Source organism: Poecilia reticulata, chromosome 18, assembly GCF_904066995.2.
Source record: "Poecilia reticulata chromosome 18, P_reticulata-male-v2, whole genome shotgun sequence".
NCBI classification, from domain to species: Eukaryota; Metazoa; Chordata; class Actinopteri; order Cyprinodontiformes; family Poeciliidae; genus Poecilia; species Poecilia reticulata.
Genome location: NC_088847.1, coordinates 5,078,565 through 5,102,114, shown reverse-complemented (window position 1 = coordinate 5,102,114; position 23,550 = coordinate 5,078,565). Strand labels below are relative to the sequence as shown.

General features: G+C 37.3%; 1 protein-coding gene across 7 annotated transcripts; it reads right to left on the bottom strand.

The window, feature by feature from the left end:
• Positions 1-544: 544 nt before the first annotated feature.
• On the bottom strand, positions 545-23,488 carry LOC103480216 (uncharacterized). 7 transcript variants are annotated; one of them, XM_081599599.1, is made up of 11 exons: positions 22,528-23,488; positions 21,168-21,467; positions 20,171-20,285; positions 19,929-19,994; positions 19,516-19,704; positions 17,940-18,013; positions 16,884-16,998; positions 2,592-2,675; positions 2,014-2,189; positions 1,064-1,175; positions 545-953 (listed from the first exon to the last, which is right to left on the bottom strand). In XM_081599599.1, the coding sequence occupies exons 1-11, from the start codon at positions 22,598-22,600 to the stop codon at positions 860-862; spliced, it is 1,398 nt and encodes a 465-aa protein (XP_081455725.1). In that variant the 5' UTR covers positions 22,601-23,488; the 3' UTR covers positions 545-859. The 7 variants fall into 7 exon arrangements, with proteins under 7 accessions (XP_081455725.1, XP_081455730.1, XP_081455727.1 ...); XM_081599604.1 differs by lacking the exon at positions 22,528-23,488 and adding an exon at positions 21,838-21,953; XM_081599601.1 differs by lacking the exons at positions 16,884-16,998; positions 17,940-18,013; positions 19,516-19,704; ... (2 more) ...; positions 21,168-21,467; positions 22,528-23,488 and adding exons at positions 3,406-3,517; positions 3,976-4,127; positions 4,770-4,851; ... (2 more) ...; positions 6,301-7,427; positions 7,495-9,241.
• Positions 23,489-23,550: the final 62 nt, after the last annotated feature.

The window sequence follows — 23,550 nt, the reverse complement described above, 5'->3', positions numbered from 1 at the left end:
ATGATGAGTGAATATTAACTCTCCACCAGAACCTGAGAACCAAAATAAGTGACTCTATAGCATTTACTGTAAATGAGATCTTACAAAGGGAAAACAGACAGATAGGAAGTCAGAATGTGTCTAAAGCCCGATTTGTTCAAACTACAGACTATATCACATCAGCAGCATCAACATTTAAAGGTTTCTCTCCTTTAGCTGGTCTTACCTGAGAAGTCCAGATCTAGAGTTAAAAAGAATGAGATTCAGACGACATTCAGCAGAACCACAGTGATGCAAACTACCTGCTGCTGATCTGATCTCTGACTTCACTCAGTCAGTGAAGAAGACAGACTGTAAACATCATATATTAGCGCTACAGGATGAACCACAAAGTCAGATGGTTCACGACTCTGTGCTGCCATGGTGACCATTTTTAGATTGAACCACAAACCTAACAGCAGACATTTTGCTTAAGGTGTAACGTGGTGATGTACCTGAGACGGCTGGTTCAAACCACAGACTGCTGCTGTCAACTTGAAAAGCAGAACATATAGAAAAGTTCATGAACAGTTATCTGACTTTTAGATATCAGCTACCAACATTAACATAGTTTTCATTCAAGATAAGACTTAAAGTTTTCAATTTCATTGAAACTGAAAAAAAAGAAAAAAAAGGATAGGACAGAATTCACATCTGGTTACAATCTCTGCTCTAGGATAGTTGTTGTACAAAGTTTACAAGTTTTTAGAAAAACAAACAATTATTTTAACTTTAAAACAAAATCTTTGATTGCTTGGACCAGATTATTCTGATAGCAAAATCATAATCACTTTTAATGTTCTTCACATGATCTGATAAAGCAGAACATGGTGAAGTTCCTCTATGGGGCCTTTGTCTCTAGAAAATTAATAATTGTCTTCACCCATTGTTCCTTTGGATCTGCACAGAGGTGTTTCGCTGTTTTTGTTATTAAACTGAAAGAAAAGAAATGCACATGTTTAGTTTTTTACCACCACATTAAAACTTAACTTTCAATTCCATACGAGTAAATCTAAGATTTTCTCACCCAGCTTGCTGTACTTACACAGCTGCACTTGTGGGGCACAGAGGATCAGTCATGTGAAACGAAGCGGTTTCTCTTATGTCGACTGGATTTTTACAAACTTGGAAGCAGCACTCAACCGGACCAGTTCCATCTGAAAACCAGACCGTGGAACTGCTGAACGTCTGACTGAGTACAAACTCATTTTCTGCTGCCGTAGAAACCGAAATTGTCCAAACACACTATTTCTTTTCACCAGTAGGTGGCAGTGTGAAGCAAATATTTCATAGACTGTTTTACTGTAAGCAGCAGTAAAAATATAAATCTGGGTTTCACCTTGAAACTCAAAGCAAAAAACAAAACAAAACAAAATAAAAAATACAAAAAATAAAAACACCTGTTTCAAAGCCTCAGTAATGTTAATAGCTACTGATCACAAAAATGTGCAAATTTGAATTACAAAAATACATTTGCTTAATGGAAACAGGTCAATTTCAGCTAAACTAATATTTTTCTTTATAAAAACGTTCTAGTGCTACGATGAGGAGGTGATTCAGCTGTACCAAAATGAGTGTATTTTGAAGGAAAAAAACTGCAATAAAAACATTTTTCTCATCACATGATCAACAACCAGATGTTACTACTGGAGGAAACGACAAAAGAAGAGAACAGGAAGTGGTCAGAGGATGATGGTGCTGCGTGTTTTTTAATGACTTGTCACTTGAACAAACTTATTCTAGTGTGATTTTAATTGTTTCTCAGTTAATGGAAACGCTGCAATGATGAAACTGGGTTTGTTTGTTTGTTTTTTTGTCAGTAGCAGAACATCAACAACGTTTTGTGGACATTTGTAACAGGAACGCAGCTAGTGTGTTTTAAACAACGAGCACCAACAGAACCTGAATCCCTGTCTCCACAGTTTCAGTTCTGCCTCAGAGATTTGAACTTTAACATCTGTGCTTAGATGAAAACCTGCTGCAGCAAAAACTCACTTTCTGGTTCTGTGCTGAGTGGACTGAGGGTGATGATGGTCTTCTGATGTCGTGGAGTTGTTGGAATCTTCGTAGCGAGGTTAACGACAAAGTGCTGCCTCAGCATCGGGGATGAGGTGACCTCAGACAGAGTCAGACTTTCATAAGGAATGGACAGAGTCGGTCCATCCAAATCCCTGAGAAATAAAACAACTTTCTAATTAGTGACTCTTTGATATAAAAAAAAACATATTCGAATTAGCTTGTTTCAATTGATTAGTGATTATAAAGTTAAACACTTGTTTTCAGGAGCTTTTGACAAGTAAGTTGGTTTGTTGTCTGTTTTATAATTCTGTTTTTATTTTGTGATTGTCTCAGATTTATCAGTCCCTACTGGTCAGCAGTTTAGGTAAACATGTTATTAAATGTACTTTATAAATAAAACGGACTGGAATAGTTACAGTCACTGCTGTAAGATAAATGTCCAAACATTCCACATGAAATTAAAGAAAAATCAATGATTATAATCAAAACCTTTGATTAATTTGCAGCTACCATAATCATGGTCATTTTTGACACATTCACTGCACTAAACTGACCTTGTCTGCAGGAAATCAATAATCCTTTTCACCCAGGGTTCCTTTGGATCCACGCAGAGATGTTGCGCCTTTTTTGTTATCAAACTGAAAGAAAATAAATGCAAATTAATTAAGTTTTTTTCTCAAATGAGTAAAATTAAACGTAAGCGTTTAGCTTTAACAGTTAACGGGGCAGTATTATGTGTTTTCTGGCCAAGTAGTGTCATTTTATAGTTCATTCAAGTAACTGTTACCTTCAGTTGTTCCAAGTTGTCATTTATATATAAAATACGACTTAAAAATTTGCAATTAAGCGCCTTAAAATTGGGTCCCTGTCTCTTTAAAAACTCTTGCTCTTTCTGGCACTCCGCCTTCAGGAAGTCGTCGCAACATGGCTCCTCTATTAACACTGGTAAAAAACGTTTTTACCAGTGTTACATGGAGACGTAGCTCCTGTAATGAGCTCAGCAGATCCACCAGGCGTCTGCTAACTGCTGCTGGCTAGTCTGAAGGAGCTGAGTAGGGGAGGGGGGGCCGCTCTGTGAGGTGGAATCTTGGAAACTGCAGCTCAGAGGAGGAGTTTCAGCTTGAAGGCGGTTCTAGGTCCACCCATGCGCTTTCCACAGCTAAATGGTTGCCATGGAGATTAAATTATTTCTCATGAAAGAATCATAGCAACGCTCCAGGTACATTTTTGACAAGGGAATAACATTATAACATGATGTTAACCTCATAAAAGTGGATTTTACGTAATACCCCTTTAACACCGCAGTGAAACAGCTAATTTTGTGCGTATTCTACCAGGAGTGACAGAAACCCAACTTGCAGTACTTACATGGCTGCATTAATGGGGCAGCAGGGATCAGTCACCTCAACTGAAGCGATAAGCTTCTCATTCACTGGTCCTTTCATTAACACAAAGCAGCAGTCAGCAGGAAACGCTAGACCTGAAAACAAAACCATGAAAGTCTGAGTAAAAACACATTTCTGCTGCAGCTCTGAAAGGGTTAAAGCTGACTTGTCCTCTGAATGGGTAGAGTGATAATCATGTCGATTTTACGTTTTTAGAACAACAGCCTGAGCAATATTCTCATTTACTACAAAAACTGAACAGCATTTTGACTTTGCAGTAAAACTGCTGAAAGTAGGATTTAGTGTTGACTTTGGAGAAAATCCCTGAATCACCCATTTTATTTTAATTAAAGGACACTTGTGTACTTTCTTTATTGCCAAAGAATTGGATAAATTAGAGTTGTACCAATATAATGAATTTGCAAGCAAAGCAAATTTACATGACTGTAGATGTAACTGTATGTAACTGTGTGTTTAGCATAGCTTGTTGCTGAAACAGAAAACAGGTTGCAGTGACTTGAACCGATCAGATCCACAGTCAGTAAACACTCACTCAGTAGTTCCTGCTGGACGGGTCGGCTGATGTCCATCCTCTGATTTCTGGGAGTTGTTGGAATCTTTGTAACAAGATTAGAGCTGGAGTTCAGTCCTGGTGGTGAAGTCAGTCTCTGTTCATGAGCAGATACAGTCGGTTCAGCCAAGCTGCTGAAAAATAAAAAAATATTTTGATGTTTGCCAAAATTTTCTATTTGACAAACACAGAATGGTTAGATTTGTCAATAATGATCAATTATCAATTAGAATTATCAATAATTAGAGTTATTGATTAACCTAATCAAGGCCTTATGAACTAAAAATAATCAAAATACTTCAGAGTTCACTGCAAAAACACAAAATCTTACCAAGTATTTTTGTTTAATTTCTATTTAAAAACCTTTAGTAGATTTCAAATGAGATGAAACTAACTTACAAGTTTTTGTGTTTTTGTAGTGTAATTCAGGTGAAAAGCAGTTTAACAGGTAAAAATCCTTCAGGCTCCTCTTTGTCTCCATAAAACATCAGCTTCTGTTTTCTTAAAAGGATGGTACCATGTATGTAACTATGACTGTGCATCAGGCCCATAATAAATAAAAAAAGGAGTCAATTTAAAAATCATAACATTTCCAAAAGTCATTTCCTTCCTTCCCAGCAGTGATTCTCTACCTCAGAGCAGTAAAATCTGTTCACCAACTCGCATGTCGCAATTTCATAAAGATTAAAAACAGTTCAAAGTGAATAAAAACAATCAATCCTAAATGTAAACAGTTGATTTGATTGGTTCTGGTTCTTGGTTAAAATGTTGCTCACATTTCATCAGGATCAGGAGCTGCAGATGTTGGAAACTTGTCATCTGGGATGGAATTTGGAGTTTGTGTTTTCTTCCCATTCACTGTAAATAATGCATGAACTGGATGTTGAACTATATGTAATTATATGTTTCTTTCAGAATTAAGTAAATCAATAAATACATAAATACTGTTACTGTGATTATTTATCCATATAAATAATGACTAAATAATCATACAAATACAAAAAAGTGTTAGCCTTCATTCTTCCTTTTTTCCATTTCTGTCACATTTCACCGTTTCAATATCACAAGCATACATTCATGAAAAGTATATATATTTTTTGTTTACACGAAAGCTATGACATCTCTGCTTGGATGAAAACCTGCTGGAGGAAAAACTCACTTCCTGGTCCTGGTCTGAGTGGACTGAGGGTGATTTTGTGCTGTCTGGGTCGGTTGATGTTGACCTTCTGATTTCTAGGAGTTGTTGGAATCTTTGTAACAAGATCAGCTTCAGAGCTGGAGCTGAACTCTGGTGGTGGAGTCAGTCTCTGTTCATCAGTAGATACAGTCGGTCCATTCAAATCACTGAAAAACAAAACAAAACAAAACAAAAGTTTATCTACACACAGTCAATTTATTTAGAGTAGGAAGGTTGTTTGTTAGTTATTCAGTGATTAGTTACCAACCCGATTAACAACCTACTTTGGAGTCGGAGTTTAAAAGTTATCAAAACATTCATTCTTGCAGGTTTGAGGGATACAGAGCGCCTCCTATTGACCCAAAGCTGCTAAACAGAGCAATGCGCGCCGTGATGTAAACTCATGCAGCTGATAGAAATACAGAGACCTGTTGAAGAAAAGCTGTTACCATGGAGACATATTAAAATCCTAAACGATTCATCTCCCATCTGTTAGCTAAAGTCTCTGCTCCAAGACCGACACAAACTACTAACTGCAGACTTTATTCATCTCAGATGTGACATATGTGTCACACTGTATAGCTCTGTGGTTTACAATGTCTTTTAAATATATATTGTTTTTCAGACAATATTAAATCACTTCAGTAACGTCTGTTTTCGCAAACACAGCACTAGCATAAGAAGAAGGTTCCACATGACGACTCAGATTAAACCAACTTTTACATCTTTGTGTTCATAAATGGGTTCAAGGTCAGTTTCTGTTGATGCATCACAGTTAGAAAAGACATAAAACTTTAATTACTCACATCTGATCAGGATCAGGAGCTGCAGATGTGGAGAACTTGTCACCCGAGTTGGATTCTTTATATTGAGTTTTCTTTCCATTCACTGCAAATAATGCAATGATTTAATGTAGAACTATATATGTAGTTATATAAAAATAGATTCTCATGAACATGTACAGCCAGTACCTCATTACTATTTTGTTTTAGGATTCCACAAAAAAGCTGTATTTGTACTGAGATTAAAAATAATCCAATATGGAGAATAATTTTATTTTTTAGTTTTCTGACACAAATATCAAGAACATTCAGATCTTCAGATCTCAAACCAATCCGTCTACGTCTCACCAGGACGTTCTGTGATGGTGCTGATGTCTCCATCTGGACCGCTGGCTGAAGGTCCAGCTGATGTCCACTTCCTGTCAGAGTCTGGCTGAAGGCAGAACTCCATCATGAACGTCTCATCAGAGCTGCTGATGCTTCTCCTCTCCACAAACACTGAGAGACACAAACCCGGTTATAGAGCAGGTCACAAGGTCACATCCACTCATGTTGCATATTAATGTTGGATCTGATCTATCTGAACCGAAGCCTCTGTGTGGATCTGGATGCCAGCAGCATCAACATTTCCCAATTCCACAAATAGGTTCAAATTTATCCAGGCAAACATCAAAAGTAAAAGAACATTTGATGTTTGGTCAAACATTTTCTGTGTTGCACAAAAATTCAAAACAAGATTCTGGAACGGGCACCGACCTCGACTCAATTTAAGATTTAAAGACATTTGATATCATTTAAGCATTAAATCTGAGACCTGTTGAGGAAAAGCTGTTACCATGGAGACATATTAACCAACCAAACAGTTTGGTGTAGAATTATCCCTCGTAAGAAGAATCCTTAAATATTTTGCCGGAACTATGTGAGAAACTCAATGTTGGGTACAAAATGCATGAGGTTTCTCTCTAACTTACTAAAAGACATGTACCCATATATAAGTAAGCCTCTATGTGACTGTGAGCTTCTATATATGTGGATAAGATAGAAGTTAAATAACTGCTGATTATGAGTCTGTCAGACAGACAGGAAGTCTGAATGTGACTAAAGACAGATCAGTTCAAACTAATGTCACATCAGCAGCATCAACATTTAAAGGTTTCTCTCCTTTAGCTGGTCTTACCTGAAAAATCCAGATCTGGAGTTAAGAAGAAGGAGATCCAGACGACATTCAGCAGAACCACAATGATCCAAACAACCTGCTGCATGATTTGATCTGCTGCTGATCTCTGACTTCACTCAGTCAGTGAAGAAGACAGACTGACATTATAGATTAGAGCTACAGGATGAACCACAGCCCGATGTTTTTATGAAGCAGTGAGAAACGTCTGAACCGAAACACCTCTACCTCAGCTTGGTGTGTTACGATGGTTTCACGTCTCTCTGCAGCCATGATGAACATATTAGATGAAACCACAAACCTAACAGGAGACATTCTGCTTAGTACGTGATTATGTGACACAACAGGCACAGCTGGTTGCAACTTACTGAAGTTGAACTTTGACCTCTGCTCTTCTGTCTCTCAGTGAGGTTTATGTAGAAAGCTTTAAGAAGTAACATCTGACATGTTTGGTTTCGCTGAAAGCTGAAAATTTGTCGGATAAGAGAGGAGAGGCGGGACACTGGTAAGAGGAATGGGAATACTTTTCAGTGTACCAGTTAGCTTTTTTCTTGATCTTTTTTTTTTTTTTTTTTTTTTTTGATAAATGCAGAAGCTGGGTCATAATGCCAACATTTGGCTGATCCTGATTGGCTGGCTGCATTACCGTTAAGGTAGATTAAGTAGAGAATGTGAGGAACAGATCGCTCAGATCTGTGTCCAGATAATCTGAACTGATAATGGAATTTGTCAAAAGGAGATTTATTTGGGACAGGAACCAGTTTCCTCATCTTACAGTCAAACCAACATGGTGTCATATTGTTGACTCATCGTTGCATGAAACATTTTCTCACTGCTTTTTCTCTGCTGAACTGAAAAGTGAGTTTCTACAGATTCTTTAAAATATTTTTATTTTTATCATTATTAAAACAGAAATCATGTTAACATCTTATTCTGGAGTTGGACTCTCTGAGCTCATCCTCCTGAACTGAGTTCAGAACACGATGTTTTTATGAAGCAGTGAGAAACGTCTGAGCTGAAACACGTTCTCTACCTCAGCTTGGTGTGTTCTGACCACAAACAAAACTGTCAGACAAATTTCACAAGATTTCAGCTGAGCGATGTAGAGAACAAATATTTAAGGTGATGCGATTTTCTGTTACTACACATTATTCAGGTGGATGCGAAAACATAGATCGGCGCCCTAACCCCTCCCCCCCAGGCAAGGAACGTCAGGGTGAAGGAGCGACGCTAACGCCTCCCCCTCCCCAGGCGACGATACGTGAAGGGTAAAACTCGCTACATTACCTCCTTATAAGGAGTGTAAGGCGCGCTGAAGTGTATGGGGAAAACATCATCGGCGCGCCGCCCCCTCCAGACGGAGTTTTGGCGCCCCCTCTGGTGCTGCGCCCCTATGCGTTGCATACCCTGCATACCCACTTTTTGCGCCACTGAGATCAGTCAAACGTTTCCATCTGTGTGAAATCTTCTATCCCAGTTACTGCAGAAAGAAAATCACATGCGTCTGCAAAATAGAAAAAAAGAAGAAAACTGCAATATTTATCAATCAAGCTTTGTCATGTATTTAACTTTTCCACTGCTGCTGTTTTTGCCTCTGTTTTTACCAGTAGCCGTTACTAACATGAGTTTCTCTCTACCAGGAGTCTTGTTAGGTTTGTGCATTTAGTTAATAACCAGGTATTCTACATATATTTATCTGAAATTACTGCTACAAACTGTAACAATCCTCATGCTGTTTATAAGGCAAATGTTATCATTAATGTTTTAAATCATGCAGGAGTAAATCTACCTGACTCTTTAGTTTGTTTGAATTTCAGACCAAATCATTTTCTTTCTAACATATTAAAGATAATGATTTTTTTTTAAATAAACACCTTTTTAAATGAGATTGATGTTCCTTAAATCTTTTGGTTTAGTTTTAAGCTATGAAACAGCAAAAATGTTACCACTTCATCACCTCTTCGTTACTTGGTACCACATGGTTCGGTTCTGGGACCAGTTTCTAGACATCACTGGTCGATTCATCTAAAGGCTTCGAGGGTCAGAGATGAAGGTTTTGAAGTTTGATTCTTGAGGTTTATTGCTAGACTTCATTCACCGTTAAAAACAAGAGCGAGTTTCATAAGAACATTTCTCCTTTTTGACTTAATCCTGCTGTGGTTTTAGCGGGTAAGCAAAGCTACAATATATATATATATATATATATATATATATATATATATATATATATATATATATATATATATATATATATATATATATATATATTGAGCATTTTAATGCTCAATATTACCCATCAGATACGGTCCCCTTGTTTTACAGTGGGGGAATGGTATCTGATGGCCATATTTCACCCATCAGATATTGTTCCCCCACTGTAAAACAAGGGGACCGTATCTGATGGGTCATTTTAACATAGGGGGAACAGTATCTCATGGGTAATATCGAGCATTAAAATACATTGCCCTGTTTTTATTTCATAAATATATATATATGTATATATATAATTAAACATATATATACATTTATAATAATTATAATATATATATGTGACTTATATGTATTTATCATCACTATTATTTATTATTATTATTATTATTGTTGTTGTTATTGTTATTATTATTGTTGTTGTTATTGTTATTATTATTAGTTTCCCGAAAAAACGTGAAGAAAGTGACGACTTTGCCGAAACATATTGTTTGAGCTTTCACGGTGTCCGTAGTTCCCTACGCGCGTGCTTTCTCCGTGCACAGCACGAGCACGCGCGTATTGTGCCGCGTGGGCGGGGCGGCAAGAACACGCAGGGGGAACCGTATCTGATGGGGAAACGCGGATTGACTTAACACCGGAACGGTTTCAAAGTAGGACCGACCGTGTTTGCGTTAGAACTTCCGACCCGGTTCCATCCGGCTCCTCGGAATCACAAGAGCTGTGGTTCCAATCGGACCGACCAAGAGGGGCTGCTTAGAATACAGCAGCTGATTGGTTCAGAGTCAGCCGTTGGTTGTTTTGCAGTCAACCGTTGATCGGGTCTAGCTGACTCTCACTAAACTGTTCTTACTGTATTTTTTTAAAGAGTGCTCTTTTTAATATTTGTGTTTATTTATTTATTTTAATTTGCGGTGAATATCAATATTCCCCTCAATATTCTGCTGTCACCTGGTCTAATGAGGTATTTTTTTTCCTCCACTTACTCGCTGATGAACGAGTACAGAATGAACTGATCGGTCAACGAGGAAAGAGAAAGTTTTCCGCCGCATCTCTGAGGAAAAGGCTTCGGCCGTTACATCGAAACCGTTGTTTACTTTCAAACATAATGACGTCAGGTCATTATTTTCGATGCCGCCCTCAGTTACATGCAAACACAACGGAGCTGCAGTTCGGGTGGAACCGAGTGGTTCTCAATAAAAGTCATGTGTTATTTAAATTATAACTTAAGTTGCTTTAAACTTTTATTTTATTCATGCGCTGGATGCCTGAGAACCTATAAGGTAAATTGAATATTTGGGAAGTATCATAAATGTCAGCACCAGAGTTTTCTAAAAAAGTATTCAGATTTTATTATGTGGTTTTAAAGGCTCTACGTTGAAGATGGTAAGAAATAAAGACATATTTTATTTTGTTTTACTGTCAGCTGCAGTCGCTCCTCTGCTCTAAGCTCCCATACTGAGCTAGCGGCTAGTGCTAACGCTCAAAATGTTTGTTTGTGCCGCTATCATTTTAAAGATATAAAGAAAGTTGGTTATCATAAAAGTGGGGGGGCTGGTTGACCTTTTGACCTTTACACTTTTATTAATATCTTCAAAGCCAAAGCAGCACAAACGAAAATCGAAAATTTTTGCTACACAAACAAACATAGCCGAGTTGATTGACACCCATTTTGTCTGATTTGAAGAAGGTGGGGGGGCTGGTTGAGTGATGAAACTCACTCTTGTTTTTACCTCGTATTTTATTAGCTTATTTTAATTCTATCAAGTTTCTCGATTACTTGTTTTCTTGTTGAGTTTGTAATTCTATTTGTTGCATCTGAACCAGGCTCTCTTGTATATTTGGTTGACCTCTAGAAATATTTCTTTATATCTTTACAATGATAGCGGCACAAACGTTTGACACCAATTTTGTCTGATTTGAAGAAGGTGGGGGGGCCAACTTCACTCAGGTGAGGTATGTCATCACTCAGAACATTTGACGTGTTTATATTAGGGATTCTTTCCATAATTGCATCGTTATGAACATTTTCAACTGGAAAGAGAACATGTTTTCTGAAAAAATAAAACAGTTCTTTCAACGGATGTAGTCATGTTTTGTGGCAAGAGTCTGTCCTATCTCCGTTCCCCGTCTAAAACAAAGAGACAAAATGATCTATAGCGCAGAGAGACGATTGTTTTCAGACGTTGGCATTAGGCAGAAACTGTAAAAACTTTCATAAGAGTCAACTTGATCAAATAAACTTGTGTGTCAGAATGTTGTCAGGTCATCATGTTGGCATGGCGACGGGACTAAAGAATTATTTCAACAATGATGTCACAGACTCCTTTGATGTCACAGAGGTGGAACCCTTGACTTTATTGTAAGATTCCCTTTGCCTCACTTTGAAGAAGATTCGCGTCGTCTCTGCTTACAGAAATTGCTGCAAAGCTTTTAGTAGTTGCTCATCAAACTAAAGCTGAAAATGTTTGATTTCGGAAAGATTTCAGGATCCGTGTTTCCGCGCAAATCTCTGAAGAAGAGATTTTGTAACAAAGTTGGCAAACTTTTTAACAGAGTTTGCAAACTGCTGCATACAGCCGGAACCATCAGGCAGGAGAATGAAACCATGGCTAAGGAAGTCCAAAAAATTGCATTCAGAATAGACAATACAAAAGATCTGGAGGATGATTGCAAGTACCTGGAGAAACAGATTAAGACTGATCGATTGATAAACAAAAAGTTAAAACGGCAAATTAATGATTTGAAAGTGAAACTGGAGTCTCAAAAAGTCTTGGAAGAAAAATGCATCACCAGACGGGAAGAACTTCAGCAACTGGAGGAAAGCAACGAGAAACTTCTAGAAGAAGTTGTTGCCTTGAATTTGAAACTGAAAGATTCAATTGTATTAAAAGAAACCTACAAGTTGATGGAAGGCAAGAAGAAGATTCTGACGCACCAAAACAACTTTTTGATGAAGCACGCCGAGAAAGTCAGACAAAAGGTTTTTCAACTAGAGCATACAGAAAGGACTCCGCTAGACAACAGACGTGAACAAAGTACATCATCACACAAACAAAATGGCAAAAACTCCAAGGCTTCTCTCCAGGACAAACTTCGGCGAATGACCTTCCTTTTTTCTCCTGCAAAGACTGACGGGGAAGATTGTCTGTCAATTGAGATGACCCAGTATTTCAGAGAAGAGTGAGACTTGGCATGAACCGATTCCTCTTGCCCCTTAGAGCACTTCAAACAAGATGGGGCTGCAAAACACACAACCTGGTGCTTTTCACCAAGGATTCACATTGCAACACTTAGTTTCTGCATGGAGTTTCCACAATATTCCTAAGCAGATGTGGGTTCTCTCCAAGTGCTTTGGCTTCTCCCACCATCAAAAAAAGGCAACATCTTAGTTTATTTCACATTCCCTACATTTCTCTTCAAACAGTATATGGATGCATACATGACACACTTTGTTCCACCAAAGTGGAACTGTGATTCTCCATGCAGAATATCACCAGAACTCTGGATAGAGTTTACAATGTACAGAAGTGGGTTCTCTCCAAGAGCTTTGGCTTCTCCCACAGTCAAAAAAAGACAACATATTAGATTATTTTAATTAGGCTCACTACATTTCATTTGAAAAAGAGAGCATGCATGCATGTTTGTTCCACCACTGGATGTTTCTGCAAGGAGTTTCCATGATTTTCCTATGCAGATGTGGGTTCCCTCCAAGTGCTTTGGCTTCTCCCACCATTAAAAAAAGACAACATCTTCATTTCTTTTAATTAGGCTCACAACATTTCATTGTGAAAGAGTGCATGCATTCATGCACGTTTGTTCCACCACTGGATGTTTCTGCATGGAGTTTCCATGATATCCCTGTGCAGATGTGGGTTCCCTCCAAGTGCTTTGGCTTCTCCCACAGTCAAAAAAGCTGGTTAGTTTCGGTTAATTGGCCCCTTTACCTTGTGTCATGATTTGCGGTTGTTGAGGTTCGGACCCAAAAGCAGAGAGTCCAGGCAGCAGGTGAGCAGTGAAGCCTAAACTCAGCACACAGGAGCTCTTCAACATAACATAATTAGTGGTTTCTTAGTTACTCCACTGTCCATCAGTTGAAATAAAATGCAAACTGCACTGCAATCACTATTCGTTGTTGCATCATCAGCTCATGACAAAAAATATGTCAGATATCAATTAATATAAATAATTCAATAAATGCTTTCTTTCTGCTAGTTGAGTTTTGCAGTGCAAAATTATAAATTATCTGATGGGCTTTTCAAAAATCAGCAAATATCTTCTCATCAGCAAAGTGAGCTGGAGTCACCTCACAAAACCACAGGAAGAAGTTTTTGTTTGGGACGACAAAAACAATTCTTATAAATAAATAAATAAATAAATAAATAAATAAATAAATAAATAAATAAATAAATAAATAAAAGCACTTTGGTAACACTTTATTTGAAGGGGGTGAAAATTAGGATAATTTAATACAAAGTTGGCATTTTTAATGGATATATATAGATATCTCTCTCTCTCTCTCTCTCTCTCTCTCTCTCTCTCTCTCTCTATATATATATATATATATATATATATATATATATATATATATATATATATATATATTCTATCTTTACCAGAAAGAATTTTGTTTTTGTTCTTGAGTAAACTAACTTTGTTTTAACTCATGTGGAGTGTGTACATGTGTTACAACCAGCAAAGTCAAACGTTTTTTTTTTCTTATATATATATATATATATATATATATATATATATATATATATATATATATATATATATATATATATATATGTGGCAAGAGTCTGTCCTATCTCCGTTCCCCGTCTAAAACAAAGAGACAAATGATCTATAGCGCAGAGAGACGATTGTTTTCAGACGTTGGCATTAGGCAGAAACTGTAAAAACTTTCATAAGAATCAACTTGATCAAATAAACTTGCGTGTCAGAATGTTGTCAGGTCATCATGTTGGCATGGCGACGGGACTAAAGAATTATTTCAGCAATGATGTCACAGACTCCTTTGATGTCACAGAGGTGGAACCCTTGACTTTATTGTAAGATTCCCTTTGCCTCACTTTGAAGAAGATTCGCGTCGTCTCTGCTTACAGAAATTGCTGCAAAGCTTTTAGTAGTTGCTCATCAAACTAAAGCTGAAAATGTTTGATTTCGGAAAGATTACAGGATCCGTGTTCCCGCGCAAATCTCTGAAGAAGAGATTTTGTAACAAAGTTGGCAAACTTTTTAACAGAGTTTGCAAACTGCTGCATACAGCCGGAAAAATCAGGGAGGAGAATGAAACCATGGCTAAGGAAGTCCAAAAAATTGCATTCAAAATAGACAATACAAAAGATCTGGAAGATGATTGCAAGTACTTGGAGAAACAAATTAAGACTGATCGATTGATAAACAAAAAGTTAAAACGGCAAGTTGATGATTTGAAAGTGAAACTGGAGTCTCAAAAAGTCTTGGAAGAAAAATGCATCACCAGACGGGAAGAACTTCAGCAACTGGAGGAAAGCAACGAGAAGCTTCTAGAAGAAGTTGTTGCCTTGAATTTGAAACTGAAAGATTCAATTGTATTGAAAGAAACCTACAAGTTGTTGGAAGGAGAGAAGAAAATTCTGACGAAGCAAAACAACTTTCTGATGAAGCACGCCGAGAAAGTCAGACAAAAGGTTTTTCAACGAGAGCATACAGAAAGGACTCCGCTAGACAACAGACGTGAACAAAGTACATCATCACACAAACAAAATGGCAAAAACTCCAAGGCTTCTCTCCAGGACAAACTTCGGCGAATGACCTTCCTTTTTTCTCCTGCAAAGACTGACAGGGAAGATTGTCTGTCAATTGAGATGACCCAGTATTTCAGAGAAGAGTGAGACCTGGCATGAACCGATTCCTCTTGCCCCTTAGAGCACTTCAAACAAGATGGGGCTGCAAAACACACAACCTGGTGCTTTTCACCAAGGATTCACATTGCAACACTTAGTTTCTGCATGGAGTTTCCACAATATTCCTAAGCAGATGTGGGTTCTCCAAGTGCTTTGGCTTCTCCCACCATCAAAAAAAGGCAACATCTTAGTTTATTTCACATTCCCTACATTTCTCTTCAAACAGTATATGGATGCATACATGACACACTTTGTTCCACCAAAGTGGAACTGTGATTCTCCATGCAGAATATCACCAGAACTCTGGATAGAGTTTACAATGTACAGAAGTGGGTTCTCTCCAAGAGCTTTGGCTTCTCCCACAGTCAAAAAAAGACAACATATTAGATTATTTTAATTAGGCTCACTACATTTCATTTGAAAAAGAGAGCATGCATGCATGTTTGTTCCACCACTGGATGTTTCTGCATGGAGTTTCCACGATATTCCTTTGCAGATGTGGGTTCTCTCCAAGTGCTTTGGCTTCTCCCACCATTAAAAAAAGACAACATCTTCATTTCTTTTAATTAGGCTCACTACATTTCATTTGAAAGAGTGCATGCATTCATGCACGTTTGTTCCACCACTGGATGTTTCTGCATGGAGTTTCCATGATATCCCTGTGCAGATGTGGGTTCCCTCCAAGTGCTTTGGCTTCTCCCACAGTCAAAAAAGCTGGTTAGTTTCGGTTAATTGGCCCCTTTACCTTGTGTCATGATTTGCGGTTGTTGAGGTTCGGACCCAAAAGCAGAGAGTCCAGGCAGCAGGTGAGCAGTGAAGCCTAAACTCAGCACACAGGAGCTCTTCAACATAACATAATTAGTGGTTTCTTAGTTACTCCACTGTCCATCAGTTGAAATAAAATGCAAACTGCACTGCAATCACTATTCGTTGTTGCATCATCAGCTCATGACAAAAAATATGTCAGATATCAATTAATATAAATAATTCAATAAATGCTTTCTTTCTGCAAGTTGAGTTTTGCGGTGCAAAATTATAAATACAAAGTTGGCATTTTTAATGGATATGTATAGATATCTCTCTTTCTATATAGATATATATATATAGATATGTCTATATAGATAGATAACCTAACCCTAGGGTTAGATAGATAGAAATCTATCTATCTAACTATAGATAGATAGATTCTCTCTCTCTCTCTCTCTCTCTCTCTCTCTCTCTCTCTCTCTCTCTCTCTCTCTCTCTCGATTCTATCTATATATATATATATATAGATATCTATCTATCTTTATATAGATAGATAGATAGATAGATAGATAGATAGATAGATAGATAGATAGATAGATAGATAGATAGATAGATAGATAGATAGATAGATAGATAGATAGATAGATAGATAGATAGATATACTCTGACATGAACCTTAAACTCTACCACATTAAGTGTCAGCTTTAAGGTTCTTTAATTTCCAACTTGTCTAGAAGCTGCTGGAACTCAGGGTGGAGAGAATCCATACAAATATGGCGTCCATCAATCAGGCTGACACTGGAAGGCAAAAGACACATTGCTGGGTGTAAATTATGGCTTGCAAATATAAAACATTTCAAAATGAAGCAGTGATTGTAATCGCTCAGCTTATGTTACAGCAGATAGAAAACCTTAGTAAGACGACGGCGGGACAGTTGGATGATGGGAAGTTCAAATCCACCAACTGAACGTCCTTCAGGTCAAAGTTGTTCCACCTTACAGGACGTATGCAGGTAACACAAGATCCTGCAGTGCAAACAGACAGTGGAGAAAAAATGAATACATATGGCCATAATTAACTCACATTCAATAAGTTTAAGTATTATTGAAAAGTTAATTGTTTTAGTAACTGAAGCCACTGAATAAAACATATGGATTCATTACTGAAAGACCGATGATTTCTAAACCTTACTTCTGTTTTTTTTTTTTTTTATGAAAACACAACATTTACGATTTGAATATTACATTAGATTATAAATTATATTTTACTTTTACTTCTTAAAAAGTCTACTACGATACTGAATAAAATTATCATAACATCTGACTAAGTATTTCAAAATTATGTAGCCAGACAGACAAAAAAATGTAGTTATATGCAGATTCTGGTCTTTAAAAACTAAAATGAATAGGAAAAATTGCACAACTATAGAATATTTTTTATAAAATACCAAATTTAGGGAGAAGAAACACTTTTAAAATATTTTTTTAAATGTAAAACTTATTAAATAAAATCTAAAGTAGAAATAAGCATAGGTTTCCGTGAGTGTGTTTTGAGTCAGTGAAGCTACTTGCAGCAAGTAGAGCATCCATAAATGTTATTCAAGTAAAATTAGCAATACTCCATAATATTAGTTAAGTAAAAGTAAAAACATAATGTTATAAGAATACTCATAAAAATATAGTTCTTCCAAAAATTGACTCAACAAACTGTAACCAAGTGAATCTAAGTAAAACATCTCTGTGTGACACTATATTAATCTGTGCCGTTTCCAACCAAAGCTACCAAGTAAACAAAAGCACCAAATCCTTCTGAAACACATTGATGTTATTAAGGCAAACCTGTACCCAAAAAAAGTCTGAAATAATTTGACTAAAGCAGAATCGCTTCTGGAATTTTTGGCAGTTTTTTATTTTGTTATTTTCAACCAATGCCACTTTAGACAATCCCTAGAAGATATAGCTTTTACCTGTGAGGTCTTCAACAGACCTGGATCCACTTGAATCCCTAAGAAAATTTGGTTCATCTTTGGGGATTTTGACACTGATTACATAAAAAAAAAGAGAATGTAAAAATTACACATAGTAGTTACAGACTGAAAACTCTTGCAAATACTCAACACTTGTTAAAGATAAAATCATATTAGGGGGATGGGGGGCTGTTGCCTTGAAGGTCCTGGATTCAAACTCTGACACACCTGTAACTGCAGCACAGAGACATAAGACAGCAGTGACTTGTCATAGTAACTTAAGCTAGCCTGAATATTTACAACCTCATCTTGACAGACTGAAATAACTTAGCTACTGTCTGTCAACTGCACTGAAAAACTTTTTTCATCTCTACACAACATCTTTACCCTTTATCCTCTTCCATATTTTTTCTGCCCCCAACAGCTTTCTTTCCTGTTTCTCCATCTTTAGCTTTCTGTCATCAGCTAACAACATGATTCAAATGAAAAATAATAATTAAAAAAAATAAAATCGTGTTCTCCAAAACTGTTTTTGGTGCCCCCATTAGCACAGCGCCCCTAAGCTTCGCTTAAAGTGCGAACCCACTTTGTGTGCCACTGCTTAGCCCCCTGTGATCTCGCAAGGGTAAGTGGACATAGACGATGGATGGATGATACGCAATGAACATAATTTGTTGACAAAAGTAAAATATGACAAATGAAAACACATCAGCATAAATTGATAACAGAACGACTGAGACGAAGAAATGATTTCTCTTATTATATTCCCTATTATATTCTTATTATATCGCCATGAGAATCTGTCTTTGTTAAACTTTTGACATGTAAGCCTGACAAATAAAAGTCAGCCACCAAAAACAGTTTTCCAACACATTGTCTGTATTTATATTTTTTCTCTTGCTAATGTTAATGCTAATATAAAGGGATGGAAGCTGGCTGATAGTAGGGCATGAAAAATTAGACTTCCTGAAGATGAGTGTAGGTTTTCTGGAAGATCCCGTTCTAATGTAAAATATGACAGGTTACTGGATTAAAGAAATCTCTAGTTGCAAATTTGTGGTGGCTCAAACATGCTATCACACATAGCAATCATTGAGAATTTCTAAACATTTGCTCTTTATTTGCCAAAGTTACTTGGGAGGAACCAAATATTTCAGCTGTCTGAAATAATCTGTTCTCCCTCCATAACATGGGAGCCACTTATTTTTTCACAAACTCTTCAAATATGTTTTGCCCTTTCTTCATCAACAACAAGTCTTGTGAATGTGGTAACATTCGCTCATTATTATATTATTATAAGTTAAGGGGGGAGGGGAGGAACCAAATATTTTAGCTGCCTAAAATAATCTGTTCTCCCTCCATAACATGGGAACAAATTAATTGACCAGCAAGTCTTTAACTGTGTTTTGTCCTCTCATCATCAACAGTAAATCCTGTAAATTTGGTAACATTTTCTCTTTATTTGCCAAAGTAAAAGGCAAATGAATTGTGCTCTGTGCTGTTAACACAAAAAATGTCTTTACTTAGACATGAAATATCGTCCAGTGCTAGCATCAGATTAACAGGTAAAACTTACAGATGGTATTCAACTCCATTTGGATCTTGTTCATAATGTATATTTGAGCCAGAAAGACCCGGTGGCCCATCGATTCTGATTGTCAGGTGTGTCGAGGTGGATGTCTCTGCAGTTGTGCTCTGATGTGTTGTAGATGAGATCTCAGGTGATTCTGTTGACCTTTGCTCCGGTACTGGTTTGGACAGAGACCTGTGGGTCGGTTGATTCTTATCAGTAAATCAGCTTAGGGGAAACTGTTGCCTTGGATACTCAAAAAGTTGCTTTTTAATCTGCCAGGAAATAGTTTTGAGTGCACTCTGACTATGAAATAGCAACCGTGAGATAAGATGCTGCACAGAAGCTGCATCTTTTACAGGAAAGTATGATATCTCTCTGCAGAGCAGCAGAGAACTCAAGTCGTCTTCTGTACGTACCAAAAAAAATGAGTCACGAGGCTGAACTGCGTCGCACAAACTCTCCTTCCGTCTTTTAAGATTTCACTGAAAGACAAGAGGTGGAGGCATTGCTGATCCTATTTGAGTTCAACAGTCATGAGGATGAGCTCATAGAAACTATTAAACCTTCAACTTACAAAGAACGGAATGTGTTTGATTTGACAGAGAATTTTAACCTGCTGTCTTCAAGCATCATCTCCCATAAACACACAGTGACTCACATGTATTCAGTTGATCTGCAGGTCTCACTGGGATAGTGTATGTTCAGGCTTCTGACTCGATAGGTCTCAGTAGACGGCTTCTTGTTTTGCTCTTTGCAGTAGCATCCGTCTGAGGCTTTGACGAAGGGCACATCATTGACATCATGATTTTCAGCAAAGCAAAATACATATGTGATCAAACAGAATATAAACCTTCATTGACAAAAATTTAAGTGACAAGTATATCAACCAGGTAGAATTTGAAAGTCATTTGGTACTCCTGCTTATGATTGTAATATGGTTTGAATTTGTTGGTAAATCAAGAGTTGCACCACAAGGCATCAACAGTGACAGCACTATTAAGCAGTTGTCAAAACTTAGCCAGCACAAAAAGTAAAAGACCTCGTGAACATACTGGCTAAGAGTTGGTTTGCCTTTGTCCTTAGTGAAAAGTGTTTCATAGCAACAAGGGCTTTGGGCTCTAAAACCAAAGAACTGTCAAAGAACATCAGATACGTTATAGTATCTACAGAAGACTGGAATGAAGCCTGTAGGTTTGGTTGAACTGAACTCTGGTGAGGTTCAAATGCATGTGAACTCCAAGCAGATGGAGAGCACTCCAAAAGCAACGCTGGGGATTCTGGGTAAATATAACCAAAACAAACAAGCATATCCAGCACTAGCGGGAGAAATGGCTCATTTTCTTTTACCAAAGACAAAAGAGAAATCCTATATAAATCTGACGCATCTCCATTTTTGTTTACATTTTGTGAAGACGGAAGTTGTTCTCAGAATCTTGTTCAGAAATTTTTGTGTTTCCTTCACTTGTTCATGGTGGAGCGCCACCACAGGCGAGGAGGGAAACAGGTTATTCAAAAGGTTTTGGCTGTTTGACTTTGCAGTGTAGAAGTCAACCACATCAGCTGAAAATGTAAAAATGTTGCAACTTTGGTCGAACCAAGTCTACCGGATTACTAAGTGTGAAAACACCTCTAAACTCTATGGGAAGAGGCCTCACCTGGGCTGTGGAAACCAATGGGGCGGATCTTTGGTACTATTTCAGGAACACCAGTAGATGGATAGTTTTCTTCCCCAGACATTGGGGATCTATAAACCTCAGGTTGTTTTGATCGTCTGATCGGCAGTTTAGGACTCTTGGGTTTTTTTCTAGCTGGTTTGGGTTTGGATGCCAACTTTGTAGGCTGTGGGGTTTCAAAAACCAAACCGGTCGAGTGTGGAGCTTCAGGAATTCTCAAGCAAAACTCTTGATGCACCGCTTCATCACGTTTAGGTGGCTTCTGTCTCCTCAATTCCTCGTCTGTAGAGAAAATAATGAATGATTAAGAAGAAGACTAAATGGTTAGATGTAGATGTTTCCTTTGAAAATGAAAATGTTCATTGGTGTTGTTAAGTAAACTTGAACAGAATCAGTTGATCCTGTTCTAATTTGGTTGCCTAGTAACTGGACATTTGGTCCATTTGGCAGAGATTGACAGTTTTTAGTTGTTAACAATCTGAAATTATGCAACTTTGTCATTGCGTAACCCAAACTGAGCAACGAGAGGAAGCTCTTCACTCTTTTAAAGATCTATTGATAATAGGAAAGAATTCAGAAAGGTTACGTCAATAGGCTACGCTATGAAAACCAACAACATCGTATCAGAACTTTCAAACAGATCATTAAAAACCTAGGAGAGTCGAGGTAAAAAGACAGCAGGGAAGCACTGTGACCAGCAGAACCTGGTGAGACAGGAGAAAGACAGAAGATTTGCATGACCATGTATTCAGAAAAGTTAAGAGATAATCAAAAAAGGCTCAGTTTGTATGGAGTGAGTGAATATCAGACTGAGAAGTGGTGTAGAAAATCATAAGGTGACCTGAATAGTCTGGGAGATTCAGTCACCTAAAAACTAACAGATGAGGTGACGCGTCCATTTAGTCTTTCACATCAATCTGTTCACTGGTGACGAGTTTTTTGGAAGACTGAGTTTCAACAATGTTTTTGTGCCCAAACAATAAAGTCAACATGTGCCTGTTAAATGAACAAGATTACATTTATTAATGTTTTTATTGTTCTTTGGTGGCAACATGACATTCCATGTTTCTGTCTAGTTTGCTGTCTGCTTCACCCTGATGGTTCTCATAGGACACAATAACATTACAAGGATCACAGTTCTGTTGTTGACAAAAGTCTAGATAATTTCACACAATAGATAAGAAAAATAAATTGAAGACATTTATTCCTTTAGAGAATAATAACCACTTCTATACAGTAGGTCCCCATTACCTATATTACATGCGTAGCTTGTAAATCTGTGCAACACAACTACCCCAAAAATGGATTATTAGAGAAACAAACAACACTGTACTGTACTCACTTTCTTCAGTGTGTTGAAGCAGCAGAGCCATCAGTAGCAGGTGAATGAAGAAGTCGTGACCCATCCTGATCATCTGGATGTTGATTCAACCTCTCAGGCTGCGATCAGACTTACTGGCTTTGGTTATGCAACATGAAATTTACATTATGGAGGACGATCATAATCTGATTGCCCAGAAGCAAATAAGGAAGGAAACGAAAGCTGATAAAGAATCTGCTAATAGACTCTACAGGTTGACCTTATTTGGTTGTTTCTGTGTGTATTTGTAATGAAAACAGAATAAAATGATTTAATATCAATTAATATGAACAGAAGTACCATCAGAGTCACACCAGAGTGATGATAGTTCATCTCATTCATCACTCTGGCTGCAAAAGCTAAATTAATAAATCTTTTATTCTTTTTTTTTTCCATTTTATTTTATTTTCTTGTTGGCTGCATAGTGAGGCAGATGGTAGCATCACTGCCTTGCAAGAAGGTTCTGGGTTCAAACCCCAGACTGGGGTCTTTCTGTATAGACTTTGCAGAAAGACCAAGTTTCCATTTAATTGGGTGAAAGAATTTGTTGGGTTCATCTAGTATATTATAATATCATCAGCTAATAAGTCATTTTGAAGGTCGCTCACACTCAAATACCTTCATGAGATTTTAGGACAAAATGGAAGATCCCATTTTGAATGAAGGTTTTATTGCTGATTGTGTGTTTTTTATTCTGTAAATGTTGACTAGTTATAATTGAGCTCATCTCAGTTTGTGACAGATTCAAAACTCATAAGACTCAACAGTCATAAGTTGATGTCAGTCTGTGTTCTTCCAGTGTTATTTTCTGTTTATATGAACATTTTAAACACATCAACAATAAGTTGATGAAATCCAGATTCCTGTCACCGTTAGATTTGCTGAATTGGAGCAAAGGCTGCTTTGAACAACAGGAGAAATTGAAACTGCAGAACAATTATAAAGAAAGTTTGCAGATTTTTTTGATTATGGAATAAGATGTTTACACATTAAATTAAGTAGGTT

Bases quoted from the DNA above. Each gene is read 5' to 3' on its own strand.
- LOC103480216 (XM_081599599.1), bottom strand. From the start codon at position 22,600: ATGATCAGGATGGGTCACGACTTCTTCATTCACCTGCTACTGATGGCT. The intron at 18,014-19,515 runs GTAAGTTTTACC...TTATGTAATCAG, and splicing joins AATGGAGTTGAATACCATCT to TGTCAAAATCCCCAAAGATG. The intron at 2,676-16,883 runs GTTTTCTATCTG...ATTTTCTTTCAG, and splicing joins CCCGCCGTCGTCTTACTAAG to TTTGATAACAAAAAAGGCGC.